The following is a 23,815-nucleotide window of genomic DNA, read 5'->3' on the forward strand; positions in this document are numbered from 1 at the left end:
TAACGTCCCTAAAAATATCCACCGCCCGGTATGTAAATATTACAGCGTTCACAGGGTAACGTCCCTAAAAATATCCACCGCCCGATATGTAAATATTACAGCGCTCACAGGGTAACGTCCCTAAAAATGTCCATCGTCCGATATGTAAATATTACAGCGTTCACAGGGTAAAGTTCCCTAAAAATATCCGCCGCCCGATATGTAAATATTACAGCGTTCACAGGGTAACGTCCACTAAAAATATCCGCCGCCCGATATGTAAATATTACAGTGTTCACAGGGTGACGTCCCTAAAAATATCCGCCGCCCGATATGTAAATATTACAGCGTTCACAGGGTAAAGTTCCCTAAAAATATCCGCCGCCCGATATGTAAATATTACAGCGTTCACAGGGTAACGTTCCCTAAAAATATCCACCGCCCGATATGTAAATATTACAGCGTTCCCAGGGTAACGTCCCAAAAAATATCCACCGCCCGATATGTAAATATTAGAGCGTTCACAGGGTAACCTCCCTAAAAATATCCACCGTCCGATATGTAAATATTACAGCGTTCACAGGGTAACCTCCCTAAAAATATCCACCGCCCGATATGTAAATATTACAGCGTTCCCAGGGTAACGTCCCTAAAAATAACCACCGCCCGATATGTAAATATTACAGCGTTCACAGGGTAACGTCCCTAAAAATATCCGCCGCCCGATATGTAAATATTACAGCGTTCACAGGGTAACGTTCCCTAAAAATATCCACCGCTCGATATGTAAATATTACAGCGTTCACAGGGTAACGTCCCTAAAAATATCCACCGCCCGATATGTAAATATTACAGCGTTCACAGGGTAACGTCCCCTAAAAATATCCACCGCCCGATATGTAAATATTAGAGCGTTCACAGGGTAACGTCCCTAAAAATATCCATCGTCCGATATGTAAATATTACAGCGTTCACAGGGTAAAGTTCCCTAAAAATATCCGCCGCCCGATATGTAAATATTACAGCGTTCACAGGGTAAAGTTCCCTAAAAATATCCACCGCCCGATATGTAAATATTACAGCGTTCCCAGGGTAACGTCCCAAAAAATATCCACCGCCCGATATGTAAATATTACAGCGTTCACAGGGTAACGTCCCTAAAAATATCCGCCGCCCGATATGTAAATATTACAGCGTTCACAGGGTAACGTTCACTAAAAATATCCGCTGCCCGATATGTAAATATTACAGCATTCACAGGGTAACGTCCCTAAAAATATCCACCGCCCGACATGTAAATATTACAGCGTTCACAGGGTAACGTCCCTAAAAATATCCACCGCCCGATATGTAAATATTAGAGCGTTCACAGGGTAACGTTCACTAAAAATATCCACCGCCCGATATGTAAATATTACGGCGTTCACAGGGTAACGTTCACTAAAAATATCCACCGCCCGATATGTAAATATTACGGCGTTCACAGGGTGACGTCCCTAAAAATATCCGCCGCCCGATATGTAAATATTACGGCGTTCACAGGGTAACGTTCCCTAAAAATATCCGCCGCCCGATATGTAAATATTACAGCGTTCACAGGGTAACGTTCCCTAAAAATATCCACCGCCCGATATGTAAATATTAGAGCGTTCACAGGGTAACGTTCACTAAAAATATCCACCGCCCGATATGTAAATATTACGGCGTTCACAGGGTAACGTTCACTAAAAATATCCACCGCCCGATATGTAAATATTACGGCGTTCACAGGGTAACGTTCCCTAAAAATAACCACCGCCCGATATGTAAATATTACGGCGTTCACAGGGTAACGTCCCTAAAAATATCCGCCGCCCGATATGTAAATATTACAGCGTTCACAGGGTAACGTTCACTAAAAATATCCGCCGCCCGACATGTAAATATTACAGCGTTCACAGGGTGACGTCCCTAAAAATATCCACCGCCCGATATGTAAATATTAGAGCGTTCACAGGGTAACGTTCACTAAAAATATCCACCGCCCGATATGTAAATATTACGGCGTTCACAGGGTAACGTTCACTAAAAATATCCACCGCCCGATATGTAAATATTACGGCGTTCACAGGGTGACGTCCCTAAAAATATCCGCCGCCCGATATGTAAATATTACGGCGTTCACAGGGTAACGTTCCCTAAAAATATCCGCCGCCCGATATGTAAATATTACGGCGTTCACAGGGTAACGTTCCCTAAAAATATCCACCGCCCGATATGTAAATATTAGAGCGTTCACAGGGTAACGTTCACTAAAAATATCCACCGCCCGATATGTAAATATTACGGCGTTCACAGGGTAACGTTCCCTAAAAATAACCACCGCCCGATATGTAAATATTACAGCGTTCACAGGGTAACGTTCCCTAAAAATATCCACCGCCCGATACGTAAATATTAGAGCGTTCACAGGGTAACGTTCACTAAAAATATCCACCGCCCGATATGTAAATATTACGGCGTTCACAGGGTAACGTTCACTAAAAATATCCACCGCCCGATATGTAAATATTACGGCGTTCACAGGGTAACGTTCCCTAAAAATATCCGCCGCCCGATATGTAAATATTACAGCGTTCACAGGGTAACGTTCCCTAAAAATATCCACCGCCCGATATGTAAATATTAGAGCGTTCACAGGGTAACGTTCACTAAAAATATCCACCGCCCGATAAGTAAATATTACGGCGTTCACAGGGTAACGTTCCCTAAAAATAACCACCGCCCGATATGTAAATATTACAGCGTTCACAGGGTAACGTTCCCTAAAAATATCCGCCGCCCGATATGTAAATATTACGGCGTTCACAGGGTAACGTTCCCTAAAAATATCCACCGCCCGATATGTAAATATTAGAGCATTCACAGGGTAACGTTCACTAAAAATATCCACCGCCCGATATGTAAATATTACAGCGTTCACAGGGTAACCTCCCTAAAAATATCCGCCGCCCGATATGTAAATATTACAGCGTTCACAGGGTAACCTCCCTAAAAATATCCACCGCCCGATATGTAAATATTACGGCGTTCACAGGGTAACGTTCCCTAAAAATAACCACCGCCCGATATGTAAATATTACGGCGTTCACAGGGTGACGTCCCTAAAAATATCCACCGCCCGGTATGTAAATATTACAGCGTTCACAGGGTAACGTCCCTAAAAATATCCACGGCCCGATATGTAAATATTACAGCGTTCACAGGGTAGTGTCCCTAAAAATATCCACCGCCCGATATGTAAATATTACAGCGTTCACAGGGTAACGTTCCCTAAAAATATCCACCGCCCGATATGTAAATATTACAGCGTTCACAGGGTAACGTACCCTAAAAATATCCACCGCCCGATATGTAAATATTACAGCGTTCACAGGGTAACGTCCCTAAAAATATCCGCCGCCCGATATGTAAATATTACAGCGTTCACAGGGTAACGTTCCCTAAAAATATCCACCGCCCGATATGTAAATATTACAGCGTTCACAGGGTAACGTCCACTAAAAATATCCGCCGCCCGATATGTAAATATTACAGCGTTCACAGGGTAACGTTCCCTAAAAATATCCACCGCCCGATATGTAAATATTACAGCGTTCACAGGGTAACGTTCCCTAAAAATATCCACCGCCCGATATGTAAATATTACGGCGTTCACAGGGTAACGTCCCTAAAAATATCCATCGTCCGATATGTAAATATTACGGCGTTCACAGGGTAACGTTCCCTAAAAATATCCGCCGCCCGATATGTAAATATTACAGCGTTCACAGGGTAACGTTCCCTAAAAATATCCACCGCCCGATATGTAAATATTACAGCGTTCCCAGGGTAACGTCCCAAAAAATATCCACCGCCCGATATGTAAATATTACAGCGTTCACAGGGTAACCTCCCTAAAAATATCCACCGTCCGATATGTAAATATTACAGCGTTCACAGGGTAACCTCCCTAAAAATATCCACCGCCCGATATGTAAATATTACAGCGTTCACAGGGTAACGTTCCCTAAAAATATCCACCGCCCGATATGTAAATATTACAGCGTTCACAGGGTAACGTCCCTAAAAATATCCGCCGCCCGATATGTAAATATTACAGCGTTCACAGGGTAACGTTCACTAAAAATATCCGCCGCCCGATATGTAAATATTACAACGTTCACAGGGTAACGTTCCCTAAAAATATCCACCGCCCGATATGTAAATATTACAGCGTTCACAGGGTAACGTCCCTAAAAATATCCACCGCCCGATATGTAAATATTAGAGCGTTCACAGGGTAACGTTCCCTAAAAATATCCACCGCCCGATATGTAAATATTACAGCGTTCACAGGGTAACCTCCCTAAAAATATCCACCGTCCGATATGTAAATATTGGAGCGTTCACAGGGTAACCTCCCTAAAAATATCCACCGCCCGATATGTAAATATTACAGCGTTCCCAGGGTAACGTCCCTAAAAATAACCACCGCCCGATATGTAAATATTACAGCGTTCACAGGGTAACGTCCCTAAAAATATCCGCCGCCCGATATGTAAATATTACAGCGTTCACAGGGTAACGTTCACTAAAAATATCCGCCGCCCGATATGTAAATATTACAGCGTTCACAGGGTAACGTTCCCTAAAAATATCCACCGCTCGATATGTAAATATTACAGCGTTCACAGGGTAACGTCCCTAAAAATATCCACCGCCCGATATGTAAATATTAGAGCGTTCACAGGGTAACGTTCACTAAAAATATCCACCGCCCGATATGTAAATATTACGGCGTTCACAGGGTAACGTTCCCTAAAAATAACCACCGCCCGATATTTAAATATTACGGCGTTCACAGTGTGACGTCCCTAAAAATATCCGCCGCCCGATATGTAAATATTACGGCGTTCACAGGGTAACGTTCCCTAAAAATATCCGCCGCCCGATATGTAAATATTACAGCGTTCACAGGGTAACGTTCCCTAAAAATATCCACCGCCCGATATGTAAATATTAGAGCGTTCACAGGGTAACGATCACTAAAAATATCCACCGCCCGATATGTAAATATTACGGCGTTCACAGGGTAACGTTCACTAAAAATAACCACCGCCCGATATGTAAATATTACAGCGTTCACAGGGTAACATTCACTAAAAATATCCACCGCCCGATATGTAAATATTAGAGCGTTCACAGGGTAACGTCCCTAAAAATATCCATCGTCCGATATGTAAATATTACAGCGTTCACAGGGTAAAGTTCCCTAAAAATATCCGCCGCCCGATATGTAAATATTACAGCGTTCACAGGGTAAAGTTCCCTAAAAATATCCACCGCCCGATATGTAAATATTACAGCGTTCCCAGGGTAACGTCCCAAAAAATATCCACCGCCCGATATGTAAATATTACAGCGTTCACAGGGTAACGTCCCTAAAAATATCCGCCGCCCGATATGTAAATATTACAGCGTTCACAGGGTAACGTTCACTAAAAATATCCGCCGCCCGATATGTAAATATTACAGCGTTCACAGGGTAACGTCCCTAAAAATATCCACCGCCCGACATGTAAATATTACAGCGTTCACAGGGTAACGTCCCTAAAAATATCCACCGCCCGATATGTAAATATTAGAGCGTTCACAGGGTAACGTTCACTAAAAATATCCACCGCCCGATATGTAAATATTACGGCGTTCACAGGGTAACGTTCACTAAAAATATCCACCGCCCGATATGTAAATATTACGGCGTTCACAGGGTGACGTCCCTAAAAATATCCGCCGCCCGATATGTAAATATTACGGCGTTCACAGGGTAACGTTCCCTAAAAATATCCGCCGCCCGATATGTAAATATTACAGCGTTCACAGGGTAACGTTCCCTAAAAATATCCACCGCCCGATATGTAAATATTAGAGCGTTCACAGGGTAACGTTCACTAAAAATATCCACCGCCCGATATGTAAATATTACGGCGTTCACAGGGTAACGTTCACTAAAAATATCCACCGCCCGATATGTAAATATTACGGCGTTCACAGGGTAACGTTCCCTAAAAATATCCACCGCCCGATATGTAAATATTAGAGCATTCACAGGGTAACGTTCACTAAAAATATCCACCGCCCGATATGTAAATATTACAGCGTTCACAGGGTAACCTCCCTAAAAATATCCGCCGCCCGATATGTAAATATTACAGCGTTCACAGGGTAACCTCCCTAAAAATATCCACCGCCCGATATGTAAATATTACGGCGTTCACAGGGTAACGTTCCCTAAAAATAACCACCGCCCGATATGTAAATATTACGGTGTTCACAGGGTGACGTCCCTAAAAATATCCACCGCCCGGTATGTAAATATTACAGCGTTCACAGGGTAACGTCCCTAAAAATATCCACGGCCCGATATGTAAATATTACAGCGTTCACAGGGTAGTGTCCCTAAAAATATCCACCGCCCGATATGTAAATATTACAGCGTTCACAGGGTAACGTTCCCTAAAAATATCCACCGCCCGATATGTAAATATTACAGCGTTCACAGGGTAACGTACCCTAAAAATATCCACCGCCCGATATGTAAATATTACAGCGTTCACAGGGTAACGTCCCTAAAAATATCCGCCGCCCGATATGTAAATATTACAGCGTTCACAGGGTAACGTCCCTAAAAATATCCGCCGCCCGATATGTAAATATTACAGCGTTCACAGGGTAACGTTCCCTAAAAATATCCACCGCCCGATATGTAAATATTACGGCGTTCACAGGGTAACGTCCCTAAAAATATCCACCGCCCGGTATGTAAATATTACAGCGTTCACAGGGTAACGTCCCTAAAAATATCCACCGCCCGATATGTAAATATTACAGCGCTCACAGGGTAACGTCCCTAAAAATGTCCATCGTCCAATATGTAAATATTACAGCGTTCACAGGGTAAAGTTCCCTAAAAATATCCGCCGCCCGATATGTAAATATTACAGCGTTCACAGGGTAACGTCCACTAAAAATATCCGCCGCCCGATATGTAAATATTACAGCGTTCACAGGGTGACGTCCCTAAAAATATCCGCCGCCCGATATGTAAATATTACAGCGTTCACAGGGTAACGTTCCCTAAAAATATCCACCGCCCGATATGTAAATATTACAGCGTTCACAGGGTAACGTTCCCTAAAAATATCCACCGCCCGATATGTAAATATTACGGCGTTCACAGGGTAACGTCCCTAAAAATATCCATCGTCCGATATGTAAATATTACGGCGTTCACAGGGTAAAGTTCCCTAAAAATATCCGCCGCCCGATATGTAAATATTACGGCGTTCACAGGGTAACGTTCCCTAAAAATATCCACCGCCCGATATGTAAATATTACAGCGTTCCCAGGGTAACGTCCCAAAAAATATCCACCGCCCGATATGTAAATATTACAGCGTTCACAGGGTAACCTCCCTAAAAATATCCACCGTCCGATATGTAAATATTACAGCGTTCACAGGGTAACCTCCCTAAAAATATCCACCGCCCGATATGTAAATATTACAGCGTTCCCAGGGTAACGTCCCTAAAAATAATCACCGCCCGATATGTAAATATTACAGCGTTCACAGGGTAACGTCCCTAAAAATATCCGCCGCCCGATATGTAAATATTACAGCGTTCACAGGGTAACGTTCACTAAAAATATCCGCCGCCCGATATGTAAATATTACAGCGTTCACAGGGTACCGTTCCCTAAAAATATCCACCGCCCGATATGTAAATATTACAGCGTTCACAGGGTAACGTCCCTAAAAATATCCGCCGCCCGATATGTAAATATTAGAGCGTTCACAGGGTAACGTTCACTAAAAATATCCACCGCCCGATATGTAAATATTACGGCGTTCACAGGGTAACGTTCCCTAAAAATAACCACCGCCCGATATGTAAATATTACGGCGTTCACAGGGTGACGTCCCTAAAAATATCCACCGCCCGATATGTAAATATTACAGCGTTCACAGGGTAACCTCCCTAAAAATATCCACCGTCCGATATGTAAATATTGGAGCGTTCACAGGGTAACCTCGCCAAAAAATATCCACCGCCCGATATGTAAATATTACAGCGTTCCCAGGGTAACGTCCCTAAAAATAACCACCGCCCGATATGTAAATATTACAGCGTTCACAGGGTAACGTCCCTAAAAATATCCGCCGCCCGATATTTAAATATTACGGCGTTCACAGGGTGACGTCCCTAAAAATATCCGCCGCCCGATATGTAAATATTACGGCGTTCACAGGGTAACGTTCCCTAAAAATATCCGCCGCCCGATATGTAAATATTAGAGCGTTCACAGGGTAACGTTCCCTAAAAATAACCACCGCCCGATATGTAAATATTACAGCGTTCACAGGGTAACATTCACTAAAAATATCCACCGCCCGATATGTAAATATTAGAGCGTTCACAGGGTAACGTCCCTAAAAATATCCATCGTCCGATATGTAAATATTACAGCGTTCACAGGGTAAAGTTCCCTAAAAATATCCGCCGCCCGATATGTAAATATTACAGCGTTCACAGGGTAAAGTTCCCTAAAAATATCCACCGCCCGATATGTAAATATTACAGCGTTCCCAGGGTAACGTCCCAAAAAATATCCACCGCCCGATATGTAAATATTACAGCGTTCACAGGGTAACGTCCCTAAAAATATCCGCCGCCCGATATGTAAATATTACAGCGTTCACAGGGTAACGTTCACTAAAAATATCCGCCGCCCGATATGTAAATATTACAGCGTTCACAGGGTAACGTCCCTAAAAATATCCACCGCCCGACATGTAAATATTACAGCGTTCACAGGGTAACGTCCCTAAAAATATCCACCGCCCGATATGTAAATATTAGAGCGTTCACAGGGTAACGTTCACGAAAAATATCCACCGCCCGATATGTAAATATTACGGCGTTCACAGGGTAACGTTCACTAAAAATATCCACCGCCCGATATGTAAATATTACGGCGTTCACAGGGTGACGTCCCTAAAAATATCCGCCGCCCGATATGTAAATATTACGGCGTTCACAGGGTAACGTTCCCTAAAAATATCCGCCGCCCGATATGTAAATATTACAGCGTTCACAGGGTAACGTTCCCTAAAAATATCCACCGCCCGATATGTAAATATTAGAGCGTTCACAGGGTAACGTTCACTAAAAATATCCACCGCCCGATATGTAAATATTACGGCGTTCACAGGGTAACGTTCACTAAAAATATCCACCGCCCGATATGTAAATATTACGGCGTTCACAGGGTAACGTTCCCTAAAAATAACCACCGCCCGATATGTAAATATTACGGCGTTCACAGGGTAACCTCGCCAAAAAATATCCACCGCCCGATATGTAAATATTACAGCGTTCCCAGGGTAACGTCCCTAAAAATAACCACCGCCCGATATGTAAATATTACAGCGTTCACAGGGTAACGTCCCTAAAAATATCCGCCGCCCGATATTTAAATATTACGGCGTTCACAGGGTGACGTCCCTAAAAATATCCGGCGCCCGATATGTAAATATTACGGCGTTCACAGGGTAACGTTCCCTAAAAATATCCGCCGCCCGATATGTAAATATTAGAGCGTTCACAGGGTAACGTTCCCTAAAAATAACCACCGCCCGATATGTAAATATTACAGCGTTCACAGGGTAACATTCACTAAAAATATCCACCGCCCGATATGTAAATATTAGAGCGTTCACAGGGTAACGTCCCTAAAAATATCCATCGTCCGATATGTAAATATTACAGCGTTCACAGGGTAAAGTTCCCTAAAAATATCCGCCGCCCGATATGTAAATATTACAGCGTTCACAGGGTAAAGTTCCCTAAAAATATCCACCGCCCGATATGTAAATATTACAGCGTTCCCAGGGTAACGTCCCAAAAAATATCCACCGCCCGATATGTAAATATTACAGCGTTCACAGGGTAACGTCCCTAAAAATATCCGACGCCCGATATGTAAATATTACAGCGTTCACAGGGTAACGTTCACTAAAAATATCCGCCGCCCGATATGTAAATATTACAGCGTTCACAGGGTAACGTCCCTAAAAATATCCACCGCCCGACATGTAAATATTACAGCGTTCACAGGGTAACGTCCCTAAAAATATCCACCGCCCGATATGTAAATATTAGAGCGTTCACAGGGTAACGTTCACGAAAAATATCCACCGCCCGATATGTAAATATTACGGCGTTCACAGGGTAACGTTCACTAAAAATATCCACCGCCCGATATGTAAATATTACGGCGTTCACAGGGTGACGTCCCTAAAAATATCCGCCGCCCGATATGTAAATATTACGGCGTTCACAGGGTAACGTTCCCTAAAAATATCCGCCGCCCGATATGTAAATATTACAGCGTTCACAGGGTAACGTTCCCTAAAAATATCCACCGCCCGATATGTAAATATTAGAGCGTTCACAGGGTAACGTTCACTAAAAATATCCACCGCCCGATATGTAAATATTACGGCGTTCACAGGGTAACGTTCACTAAAAATATCCACCGCCCGATATGTAAATATTACGGCGTTCACAGGGTAACGTTCCCTAAAAATAACCACCGCCCGATATGTAAATATTACGGCGTTCACAGGGTAACGTCCCTAAAAATATCCGCCGCCCGATATGTAAATATTACAGCGTTCACAGGGTAACGTTCACTAAAAATATCCGCCGCCCGATATGTAAATATTACAGCGTTCACAGGGTAACGTTCCCTAAAAATATCCACCGCCCGACATGTAAATATTACAGCGTTCACAGGGTGACGTCCCTAAAAATATCCACCGCCCGATATGTAAATATTAGAGCGTTCACAGGGTAACGTTCACTAAAAATATCCACCGCCCGATATGTAAATATTACGGCGTTCACAGGGTAACGTTCACTAAAAATATCCACCGCCCGATATGTAAATATTACGGCGTTCACAGGGTGACGTCCCTAAAAATATCCGCCGCCCGATATGTAAATATTACGGCGTTCACAGGGTAACGTTCCCTAAAAATATCCACCGCCCGATATGTAAATATTAGAGCGTTCACAGGGTAACGTTCACTAAAAATATCCACCGCCCGATATGTAAATATTACGGCGTTCACAGGGTAACGTTCCCTAAAAATAACCACCGCCCGATATGTAAATATTACAGCGTTCACAGGGTAACGTTCCCTAAAAATATCCACCGCCCGATATGTAAATATTACAGCGTTCACAGGGTAACGTCCCTAAAAATATCCACCGCCCGATATGTAAATATTAGAGCGTTCACAGGGTAACGTCCCTAAAAATATCCACGGCCCGATATGTAAATATTACAGCGTTCACAGGGTAACCTCCCTAAAAATATCCGCCGCCCGATATGTAAATATTACGGCGTTCACAGGGTAACGTCCCTAAAAATATCCGCCGCCCGATATGTAAATATTACAGCGTTCACAGGGTAACGTTCCCTAAAAATATCCACCGCCCGATATGTAAATATTAGAGCGTTCACAGGGTAACGTTCACTAAAAATATCCACCGCCCGATATGTAAATATTACAGCGTTCACAGGGTAACGTCCCTAAAAATATCCACCGCCCGATATGTAAATATTACAGCGTTCCCAGGGTAACGTTCCCTAAAAATAACCACCGCCCGATATGTAAATATTACAGCGTTCCCAGGGTAACGTCCCTAAAAATATCCACCGCCCGATATGTAAATATTACAGCGTTCACAGGGTAACGTTCCCTAAAAATATCCACCGCCCGATATGTAAATATTACAGCGTTCACAGGGTAACGTCCCTAAAAATATCCACCGCCCGATATGTAAATATTAGAGCGTTCACAGGGTAACGTCCCTAAAAATATCCACCGCCCGATATGTAAATATTACAGCGTTCACAGGGTAACCTCCATAAAAATATCCGCCGCCCGATATGTAAATATTACGGCGTTCACAGGGTAACGTCCCTAAAAATATCCGCCCCCCGATATGTAAATATTACAGCGTTCACAGGGTAACGTTCCCTAAAAATATCCGCCGCCCGATATGTAAATATTACAGCGTTCACAGGGATAACGTTCCCTAAAAATATCCACCGCCCGATATGTAAATATTAGAGCGTTCACAGGGTAACGTTCACTAAAAATATCCACCGCCCGATATGTAAATATTACGGCGTTCACAGGGTAACGTTCCCTAAAAATAACCACCGCCCGATATGTAAATATTACAGCGTTCACAGGGTGACGTCCCTAAAAATATCCGCCCCCCGATATGTAAATATTACAGCGTTCACAGGGTGACGTCCCTAAAAATATCCACCGCCCGATATGTAAATATTAGAGCGTTCACAGGGTAACGTTCCCTAAAAATATCCGCCGCCCGATATGTAAATATTAGAGCGTTCACAGGGTAACGTTCACTAAAAATATCCACCGCCCGATATGTAAATATTAGAGCGTTCACAGGGTAACGTTCACTAAAAATATCCGCCGCCCGATATGTAAATATTAGAGCGTTCACATGGTAACGTTCACTAAAAATATCCACCGCCCGATATGTAAATATTAGAGCGTTCACAGGGTAACGTTCACTAAAAATATCCACCGCCCGATATGTAAATATTACGGCGTTCACAGGGTAACGTTCCCTAAAAATAACCACCGCCCGATATGTAAATATTACAGCGTTCACAGGGTGACGTCCCTAAAAATATCCGCCGCCCGATATGTAAATATTACGGCGTTCACAGGGTAACGTTCCCTAAAAATATCCGCCGCCCGATATGTAAATATTACAGCGTTCACAGGGTAACGTTCCCTAAAAATATCCACCGCCCGATATGTAAATATTAGAGCGTTCACAGGGTAACGTTCACTAAAAATATCCATCGCCCGATATGTAAATATTACGGCGTTCACAGGGTAACGTTCACTAAAAATATCCACCGCCCGATATGTAAATATTACGGCGTTCACAGGGTAACGTTCCCTAAAAATAACCACCGCCCGATATGTAAATATTACAGCGTTCACAGGGTAACGTTCACTAAAAATATCCACCGCCCGATATGTAAATATTAGAGCGTTCACAGGGTAACGTTCACTAAAAATATCCACCGCCCGATATGTAAATATTACGGCGTTCACAGGGTAACGTTCCCTAAAAATAACCACCGCCCGATATGTAAATATTACGGCGTTCACAGGGTAACGTCCCTAAAAATAACCACCGCCCGATATGTAAATATTACAGCGTTCACAGGGTAACGTTCACTAAAAATATCCACTGCCCGATATGTAAATATTACAGCGTTCACAGGGTAACGTCCCTAAAAATATCCACCGCCCGATATGTAAATATTAGAGCGTTCACAGGGTAACGTTCACTAAAAATATCCACCGCCCGATATGTAAATATTACGGCGTTCACAGGGTAACGTTCCCTAAAAATAACCACCGCCCGATATGTAAATATTACAGCGTTCACAGGGTAACGTCCCTAAAAATATCCACCGCCCGATATGTAAATATTACAGCGTTCACAGGGTAACGTCCTTAAAAATATCCACCGTCCGATATGTAAATATTACAGCTTTCACAGGGTAACGTCCCTAAAAATATCCACCGTCCGATATGTAAATATTACAGCGTTCACAGGGTAACGTTCCCTAAAAATATCCACCGCCCGATATGTAAATATTACAGCGTTCACAGGGTAACGTTCCCTAAAAATATCCACCGCCCGATATGTAAATATTACAGCGTTCACAGGGTAACGTCCCTAAAAATATCCACCGTCCGATATGTAAATATTACGGCGTTCACAGGGTAACGTCCCTAAAAATATCCGCCGCCCGATATGTAAATATTACAGCGTTCACAGGGTAACGTCCCTAAAAATATCCGCCGCCCGATATGTAAATATTACAGCGTTCACAGGGTAACGTCCCTAAAAATATCCGCCGCCAGATATGTAAATATTACAGCATTCACAGGGTAACGTACCCTAAAAATATCCACCGCCCGATATGTAAATATTACAGCTTTCACAGGGTAACGTCCCTAAAAATATCCACCGCCCGATATGTAAATATTACAGCGTTCACAGGGTGACGTCCCTAAAAATATCCACTGCCCGATATGTAAATATTACGGCGTACACAGGGTAACGTCCCTAAAAATATCCACCGTCCGATATGTAAATATTACAGCGTTCACAGGGTAACGTCCCTAACAATATCCACCGCCCGATATGTAAATATTACAGCATTCACAGGGTAACGTACCCTAAAAATATCCACCGCCCGATATGTAAATGTTACAGCATTCACAGGGTGACGTCCCTAAAAATATCCACCGCCCGATATGTAAATATTACAGCGTTCACAGGGTAACGTCCCTAAAAATATCCACGGCCCGATATGTAAATATTAGAGCGTTCACAGGGTAACGTTCACTAAAAATATCCACCGCCCGATATGTAAATATTACGGCGTTCACAGGGTAACGTTCACTAAAAATATCCACCGCCCGATATGTAAATATTACGGCGTTCACAGGGTAACGTTCCCTAAAAATATCCACCGCCCGATATGTAAATATTACAGCGTTCACAGGGTAACCTCCCTAAAAATATCCGCCGCCCAATATGTAAATATTACAGCGTTCACAGGGTAACCTCCCTAAAAATATCCACCGCCTGATATGTAAATATTACGGCGTTCACAGGGTAACGTTCCCGAAAAATAACCACCGCCCGATATGTAAATATTACGGCGTTCACAGGGTGACGTCCCTAAAAATATCCACCGCCCGGTATGTAAATATTACAGCGTTCACAGGGTAACGTCCCTAAAAATATCCACGGCCCGATATGTAAATATTACAGCGTTCACAGGGTAATGTCCCTAAAAATATCCACCGCCCGATATGTAAATATTACAGCGTTCACAGGGTAACGTTCCCTAAAAATATCCACTGCCCGATATGTAAATATTACAGCGTTCACAGGGTAACGTACCCTAAAAATATCCACCGCCCGATATGTAAATATTACAGCGTTCACAGGGTAACGTCCCTAAAAATATCCGCCGCCCGATATGTAAATATTACAGCGTTCACAGGGTAACGTTCCCTAAAAATATCCACCGCCCGGTATGTAAATATTACAGCGTTCACAGGGTAACGTCCCTAAAAGTATCCACCGCCCGATATGTAAATATTACAGCGTTCACAGGGTAACGTCCCTAAAAATATCCACCGCCCGTTATGTACATATTACAGCGATCACAGGGTAACGTCCCCTAAAAATATCCACCGCCCAATATGTAAATATTACAGCGCTCACAGGGTAACGTCCCTCAAAATATCCATCGTCCGATATGTAAATATTACAGCGTTCACAGGGTAAAGTTCCCTAAAAATATCCGCCGCCCGATATGTAAATATTACAGCGTTCACAGGGTAACGTTCACTAAAAATATCCACCGCCCGATATGTAAATATTACGGCGTTCACAGGGTAACGTTCCCTAAAAATAACCACCGCCCGATATGTAAATATTACAGCGTTCACAGGGTAACGTTCCCTAAAAATAACCACCGCCCGATATGTAAATATTACAGCGTTCCCAGGGTAACGTCCCTAAAAATATCCGCCGCCCGATATGTAAATATTACGGCGTTCACAGGGTAACGTTCCCTAAAAATATCCGCCGCCCGATATGTAAATATTACAGCGTTCACAGGGATAACGTTCCCTAAAAATATCCACCGCCCGATATGTAAATATTAGAGCGTTCACAGGGTAACGTTCACTAAAAATATCCACCGCCCGATATGTAAATATTACAGCGTTCACAGGGTAACGTTCCCTAAAAATATCCACCGCCCGATATGTAAATATTAGAGCGTTCACAGGGTAACGTTCACTAAAAATATCCACCGCCCGATATGTAAATATTACGGCGTTCACAGGGTAACGTTCCCTAAAAATAACCACCGCCCGATATGTAAATATTACAGCGTTCACAGGGTGACGTCCCTAAAAATATCCGCCCCCCGATATGTAAATATTACAGCGTTCACAGGGTGACGTCCCTAAAAATATCCACCGCCCGATATGTAAATATTAGAGCGTTCACAGGGTAACGTTCCCTAAAAATATCCGCCGCCCGATATGTAAATATTAGAGCGTTCACAGGGTAACGTTCACTAAAAATATCCACCGCCCGATATGTAAATATTAGAGCGTTCACAGGGTAACGTTCACTAAAAATATCCGCCGCCCGATATGTAAATATTAGAGCGTTCACAGGGTAACGTTCACTAAAAATATCCACCGCCCGATATGTAAATATTAGAGCGTTCACAGGGTAACGTTCACTAAAAATATCCACCGCCCGATATGTAAATATTACGGCGTTCACAGGGTAACGTTCCCTAAAAATAACCACCGCCCGATATGTAAATATTACAGCGTTCACAGGGTGACGTCCCTAAAAATATCCGCCGCCCGATATGTAAATATTACGGCGTTCACAGGGTAACGTTCCCTAAAAATATCCGCCGCCCGATATGTAAATATTACAGCGTTCACAGGGTAACGTTCCCTAAAAATATCCACCGCCCGATATGTAAATATTAGAGCGTTCACAGGGTAACGTTCACTAAAAATATCCACCGCCCGATATGTAAATATTACGGCGTTCACAGGGTAACGTTCACTAAAAATATCCACCGCCCGATATGTAAATATTACGGCGTTCACAGGGTAACGTTCCCTAAAAATAACCACCGCCCGATATGTAAATATTACAGCGTTCACAGGGTAACGTTCACTAAAAATAACCACCGCCCGATATGTAAATATTACAGCGTTCACAGGGTAACGTCCCTAAAAATAACCACCGCCCGATATGTAAATATTACAGCGTTCACAGGGTAACGTTCACTAAAAATATCCACTGCCCGATATGTAAATATTACAGCGTTCACAGGGTAACGTCCCTAAAAATATCCACCGCCCGATATGTAAATATTAGAGCGTTCACAGGGTAACGTTCACTAAAAATATCCACCGCCCGATATGTAAATATTACGGCGTTCACAGGGTAACGTTCCCTAAAAATAACCACCGCCCGATATGTAAATATTACAGCGTTCACAGGGTAACGTCCCTAAAAATATCCACCGCCCGATATGTAAATATTACAGCGTTCACAGGGTAACGTCCTTAAAAATATCCACCGTCCGATATGTAAATATTACAGCTTTCACAGGGTAACGTCCCTAAAAATATCCACCGTCCGATATGTAAATATTACGGCGTTCACAGGGTAACGTCCCTAAAAATATCCGCCGCCCGATATGTAAATATTACAGCGTTCACAGGGTAACGTCCCTAAAAATATCCGCCGCCCGATATGTAAATATTACAGCGTTCACAGGGTAACGTCCCTAAAAATATCCGCCGCCAGATATGTAAATATTACAGCATTCACAGGGTAACGTACCCTAAAAATATCCACCGCCCGATATGTAAATATTACAGCTTTCACAGGGTAACGTCCCTAAAAATATCCACCGCCCGATATGTAAATATTACAGCGTTCACAGGGTGACGTCCCTAAAAATATCCACTGCCCGATATGTAAATATTACAGCGTTCACAGGGTGACGTCCCTAAAAATATCCACTGCCCGATATGTAAATATTACAGCGTTCACAGGGTGACGTCCCTAAAAATATCCACCGCCCGATATGTAAATATTACGGCGTACACAGGGTAACGTCCCTAAAAATATCCACCGTCCGATATGTAAATATTACAGCGTTCACAGGGTAACGTCCCTAACAATATCCACCGCCCGATATGTAAATATTACAGCATTCACAGGGTAACGTACCCTAAAAATATCCACCGCCCGATATGTAAATGTTACAGCATTCACAGGGTGACGTCCCTAAAAATATCCACCGCCCGATATGTAAATATTACAGCGTTCACAGGGTAACGTCCCTAAAAATATCCACCGCCCGATATGTAAATATTAGAGCGTTCACAGGGTAACGTTCACTAAAAATATCCACCGCCCGATATGTAAATATTACGGCGTTCACAGGGTAACGTTCACTAAAAATATCCACCGCCCGATATGTAAATATTACGGCGTTCACAGGGTAACGTTCCCTAAAAATATCCACCGCCCGATATGTAAATATTACAGCGTTCACAGGGTAACCTCCCTAAAAATATCCGCCGCCCAATATGTAAATATTACAGCGTTCACAGGGTAACCTCCCTAAAAATATCCACCGCCTGATATGTAAATATTACGGCGTTCACAGGGTAACGTTCCCGAAAAATAACCACCGCCCGATATGTAAATATTACGGCGTTCACAGGGTGACGTCCCTAAAAATATCCACCGCCCGGTATGTAAATATTACAGCGTTCACAGGGTAACGTCCCTAAAAATATCCACGGCCCGATATGTAAATATTACAGCGTTCACAGGGTAATGTCCCTAAAAATATCCACCGCCCGATATGTAAATATTACAGCGTTCACAGGGTAACGTTCCCTAAAAATATCCACTGCCCGATATGTAAATATTACAGCGTTCACAGGGTAACGTACCCTAAAAATATCCACCGCCCGATATGTAAATATTACAGCGTTCACAGGGTAACGTCCCTAAAAATATCCGCCGCCCGATATGTAAATATTACAGCGTTCACAGGGTAACGTTCCCTAAAAATATCCACCGCCCGGTATGTAAATATTACAGCGTTCACAGGGTAACGTCCCTAAAAGTATCCACCGCCCGATATGTAAATATTACAGCGTTCACAGGGTAACGTCCCTAAAAATATCCACCGCCCGTTATGTACATATTACAGCGTTCACAGGGTAACGTCCCCTAAAAATATCCACCGCCCAATATGTAAATATTACAGCGCTCACAGGGTAACGTCCCTAAAAATATCCATCGTCCGATATGTAAATATTACAGCGTTCACAGGGTAAAGTTCCCTAAAAATATCCGCCGCCCGATATGTAAATATTACAGCGTTCACAGGGTAACGTTCACTAAAAATATCCACCGCCCGATATGTAAATATTACGGCGTTCACAGGGTAACGTTCCCTAAAAATAACCACCGCCCGATATGTAAATATTACAGCGTTCACAGGGTGACGTCCCTAAAAATATCCGCCGCCCGATATGTAAATATTACGGCGTTCACAGGGTAACGTTCCCTAAAAATATCCGCCGCCCGATATGTAAATATTACGGCGTTCACAGGGTAACGTTCCCTAAAAATATCCACCGCCCGATATGTAAATATTAGAGCGTTCACAGGGTAACGTTCACTAAAAATATCCACCGCCCGATATGTAAATATTACGGCGTTCACAGGGTAACGTTCCCTAAAAATAACCACCGCCCGATATGTAAATATTACAGCGTTCACAGGGTAACATTCACTAAAAATATCCACCGCCCGATATGTAAATATTAGAGCGTTCACAGGGTAACGTTCACTAAAAATATCCACCGCCCGATATGTAAATATTACGGCGTTCACAGGGTAACGTTCCCTAAAAATAACCACCGCCCGATATGTAAATATTACAGCGTTCACAGGGTAACGTTCCCTAAAAATAACCACCGCCCGATATGTAAATATTACAGCGTTCCCAGGGTAACGTCCCTAAAAATAACCACCGCCCGATATGTAAATATTACAGCGTTCACAGGGTAACGTTCACTAAAAATATCCACCGCCCGATATGTGAATATTACAGCGTTCACAGGGTAACGTCCCTAAAAATATCCACCGCCCGATATGTAAATATTACGGCGTTCACAGGGTAACGTTCCCTAAAAATAACCACCGCCCGATATGTAAATATTACAGCGTTCACAGGATAACGTTCACTAAAAATATCCACCGCCCGATATGTAAATATTACGGCGTTCACAGGGTAACGTTCCCTAAAAATAACCACCGCCCGATATGTAAATATTACAGCGTTCACAGGGTAACGTCCCTAAAAATATCCACCGCCCGATATGTAAATATTACAGCGTTCACAGGGTGACGTCCCTAAAAATATCCACCGCCCGATATGTAAATATTACAGCGTTCACAGGGTAACGTCCCTAAAAATATCCACCGCCCGATATGTAAATATTACAGCGTTCACAGGGTAACGTTCCCTAAAAATATCCACCGCCCGATATGTAAATATTACAGCGTTCACAGGGTAACGTTCCCTAAAAATATCCACCGCCCGATATGTAAATATTACAGCGTTCACAGGGTAACGTCCCTAAAAATATCCATCGTCCGATATGTAAATATTACAGCGTTCGCAGGGTAGCGCCCCTAAAAATATCCACCGCCCGATATGTAAATATTACAGCGTTCACAGGGTCACTTAGGGTGTAACCGTACAGAGTCAGTGTTTATTCAGCAGGGTAAGGGTCACTCACTGTGTAACCGTACAGAGTCAGTGTTTATACAGCAGGGTAAGGGTCACTCACTGTGTAACCGTACAGAGTCAGTGTTTATTCAGCAGGGTAAGGGTCACTCACTGTGTAACCGTACAGAGTCAGTGTTTATACAGCAGGGTAAGGGTCACTCACTGTGTAACCGTACAGAGTCAGTGTTTATACAGCAGGGTAAGGGTCACTCACTGTGTAACTGTACAGAGTCAGGGTTTATTCAGCAGGGTAAGGGTCACTCACTGTGTAACCGTACAGGGTCCGGGTTTATACAGCAGGGTAAGGGTCACTCACTGTGTAACCGTACAGAGTCAGGGTTTATTCAGCAGGGTAAGGGTCACTCACTGTGTAACCGTACAGAGTCAGTGTTTATACAGCAGGGTAAGGGTCACTCACTGTGTAACCGTACAGAGTCAGTGTTTATACAGCAGGGTAAGGGTCACTCACTGTGTAACCGTACAGAGTCAGTGTTTATTCAGCAGGGTAAGGGTCACTCACTGTGTAACCGTACAGAGTCAGTGTTTATACAGCAGGGTAAGGGTCACTCACTGTGTAACCGTACAGAGTCAGTGTTTAAACAGCAGGGTAAGGGTCACTCACTGTGTAACCGTACAGAGTCAGGGTTTATTCAGCAGGGTAAGGGTCACTCACTGTGTAACCGTACAGAGTCAGTGTTTATACAGCAGGGTAAGGGTCACTCACTGTGTAACCGTACAGAGTCAGTGTTTATACAGCAGGGTCAGGGTCACTCACTGTGTAACCGTACAGAGTCAGGGTTTATTCAGCAGGGTAAGGGTCACTCACTGTGTAACCGTACAGAGTCAGTGTTTATACAGCAGGGTAAGGGTCACTCACTGTGTCACTGTACAGAGTCAGTGTTTGTTCTGCAGGTTAAGGGTCACTCACTGTGTAACCGTACAGAGTCAGTGTTTATACAGCAGGGTAAGGGTCACTCACTGTGTAACCGTACAGAGTCAGTGTTTATTCAGCAGGGTAAGGGTCACTCACTGTGTAACCGTACAGAGTCAGTGTTTATACAGCAGGGTAAGGGTCACTCACTGTGTAACCGTACAGAGTCAGTGTTTATACAGCAGGGTCAGGGTCACTCACTGTGTAACCGTACAGAGTCAGTGTTTATACAGCAGGGTAAGGGTCACTCACTGTGTAACCGTACAGAGTCAGTGTTTATACAGCAGGGTAAGGGTCACTCACTGTGTAACCGTACTGAGTCAGTGTTTATTCAGCAGGGTAAGGGTCACTCACTGTGTAACCGTACAGAGTCAGGGTTTATACAGCAGGGTAAGGGTCACTCACTGTGTAACCGTACAGAGTCAGTGTTTATACAGCAGGGTAAGGGTCACTCACTGTGTAACCGTACAGAGTCAGGGTTTATTCAGCAGGGTAAGGGTCACTCACTGTGTAACCGTACAGAGTCAGTGTTTATACAGCAGGGTAAGGGTCACTCACTGTGTAACCGTACAGAGTCAGTGTTTATACAGCAGGGTCAGGGTCACTCACTGTGTAACCGTACAGAGTCAGGGTTTATTCAGCAGGGTAAGGGTCACTCACTGTGTAACCGTACAGAGTCAGTGTTTATACAGCAGGGTAAGGGTCACTCACTGTGTCACTGTACAGAGTCAGTGTTTGTTCTGCAGGGTAAGGGTCACTCACTGTGTAACCGTACAGAGTCAGTGTTTATACAGCAGGGTAAGGGTCACTCACTGTGTAACCGTACAGAGTCAGTGTTTATTCAGCAGGGTAAGGGTCACTCACTGTGTAACCGTACAGAGTCAGTGTTTATACAGCAGGGTAAGGGTCACTCACTGTGTAACCGTACAGAGTCAGGGTTTATACAGCAGGGTAAGGGTCACTCACTGTGTAACCGTACAGAGTCAGTGTTTATACAGCAGGGTAAGGGTCACTCACTGTGTAACCGTACAGAGTCAGTGTTTATGCTGCAGGGTAATGTGTCTGTTCCTTGGTTCACAGGACGCGGAGATCATTCGAACCCGCGACCCCCAGGTCCTGGAGGAGTGCGATGTGGTTGTAGACGTGGGTGGTGTGTATGACCCTGACAGACACCGTTATGACCACCATCAGAGGTAACCACACCGGTCCGGTCAGTCTGCACCGCGACGCTGCTGCTTTCTGACCCTCCGTTTTATCCACGGTTCTGCTTCTGAATTGGTTTGAAGTTGGGGGTCTCGCTCTCTCTCTCTCTCTCTCTCTCTCTGTCTCTCTCTCCGTCCTTCCCTGGCTGGGTGGGCCCGAGCTGGTAGTTCCCATCGTTGTCCCCCTGTTTACCGTGTGGACGATCCCTCAGGCACAAGGTGGAGGTGTGACACAGTGCAGGCAAGGTCTGATTTCACACTGTACCTGCTGGGAGGGGCTGAATGGCCTCGTGCTGTTCCTGTACGAAAGGCCATGATTATGGGGCAGAATCGCTTCCTCTGTAACAGGCTGGAGGAGGGGCTGAATGGTCTCATGCTAACAGTCTGTTTCTCTCTCTCTCTCTCCCACTGTCGCCCCCTGTCTCTATCTGTTCCCCTTCTCTCTCTCTGACCCCCTCCTCTTTCTCTGTCACCCCCTCATCTTTCTCCCTCTTTCTCTCTCTCCCTCCCCTCCATCTCTCTTTCCCTCTCCTCATCTCTATCTCTCTCCTGTCATCTCTCTCTCTCTCCCCCGCCTCTCATCTCGCTCTCCCCTCTTTTTATCTCTGTTCTTTCTCTGTCCCCTCGTTCTCTCTGACCCCCTCCTCTCTCTCTCCCTATCTTTCTCCCTCTTTTCTCTCTCTCTCCCCGTCCTCCCTTATCTCTCTCTCCCTCTCCTCATCTCTATCTCTTTCTCCCCTCATCTCTCTCTCCCCTCTTTTTACGTCTGTCCTTTCTCTGTCCCCCTCTTCTCTGTGTCCCCTCTTTCTCTCTGACCCCCTCCTCTCTGTCACCCCCCCATCTTTCTTTCTCTCCCTCTCCCCCCTCATCTCTCTCTCCCTCCCCTCATCTCTCTCCCTCCCCTCATCTCTCTCTCTCTCCATCTCTCTCTCTCTCTCCCTCCCTCACTCTCTCTCTCCCTCCCTCATCTCTCTCTCTCCCTCCCTCATCTCTCTCTCTCCCTCCCTCCCCTCATCTCTCTCTCTCTCTCTCCCTCCCTCATCTCTCTCTCTCTCCCTCCCTCATCTCTCTCTCTCCCTCCCCTCATCTGTCTCTCTC

General features: G+C 44.0%; 1 protein-coding gene across 1 annotated transcript in view; it reads left to right on the forward strand.

The window, feature by feature from the left end:
* The window catches only part of myg1 (myg1 exonuclease), a gene marked incomplete at its 3' end in the record, with an annotated part of 38,193 nt that extends 15,485 nt beyond the window's left edge, over positions 1–22,708 (forward strand). Inside the window, exon 2 of the mRNA XM_060823102.1 lies at positions 22,596–22,708. Coding sequence (XP_060679085.1) covers positions 22,596–22,708 — 113 coding nt within the window. The remainder of the gene's footprint in view (positions 1–22,595) is intronic.
* Positions 22,709–23,815: the final 1,107 nt, after the last annotated feature.

This window comes from Hemiscyllium ocellatum, unplaced genomic scaffold (assembly GCF_020745735.1).
Source record: "Hemiscyllium ocellatum isolate sHemOce1 unplaced genomic scaffold, sHemOce1.pat.X.cur. scaffold_3524_pat_ctg1, whole genome shotgun sequence".
NCBI classification, from domain to species: Eukaryota; Metazoa; Chordata; class Chondrichthyes; order Orectolobiformes; family Hemiscylliidae; genus Hemiscyllium; species Hemiscyllium ocellatum.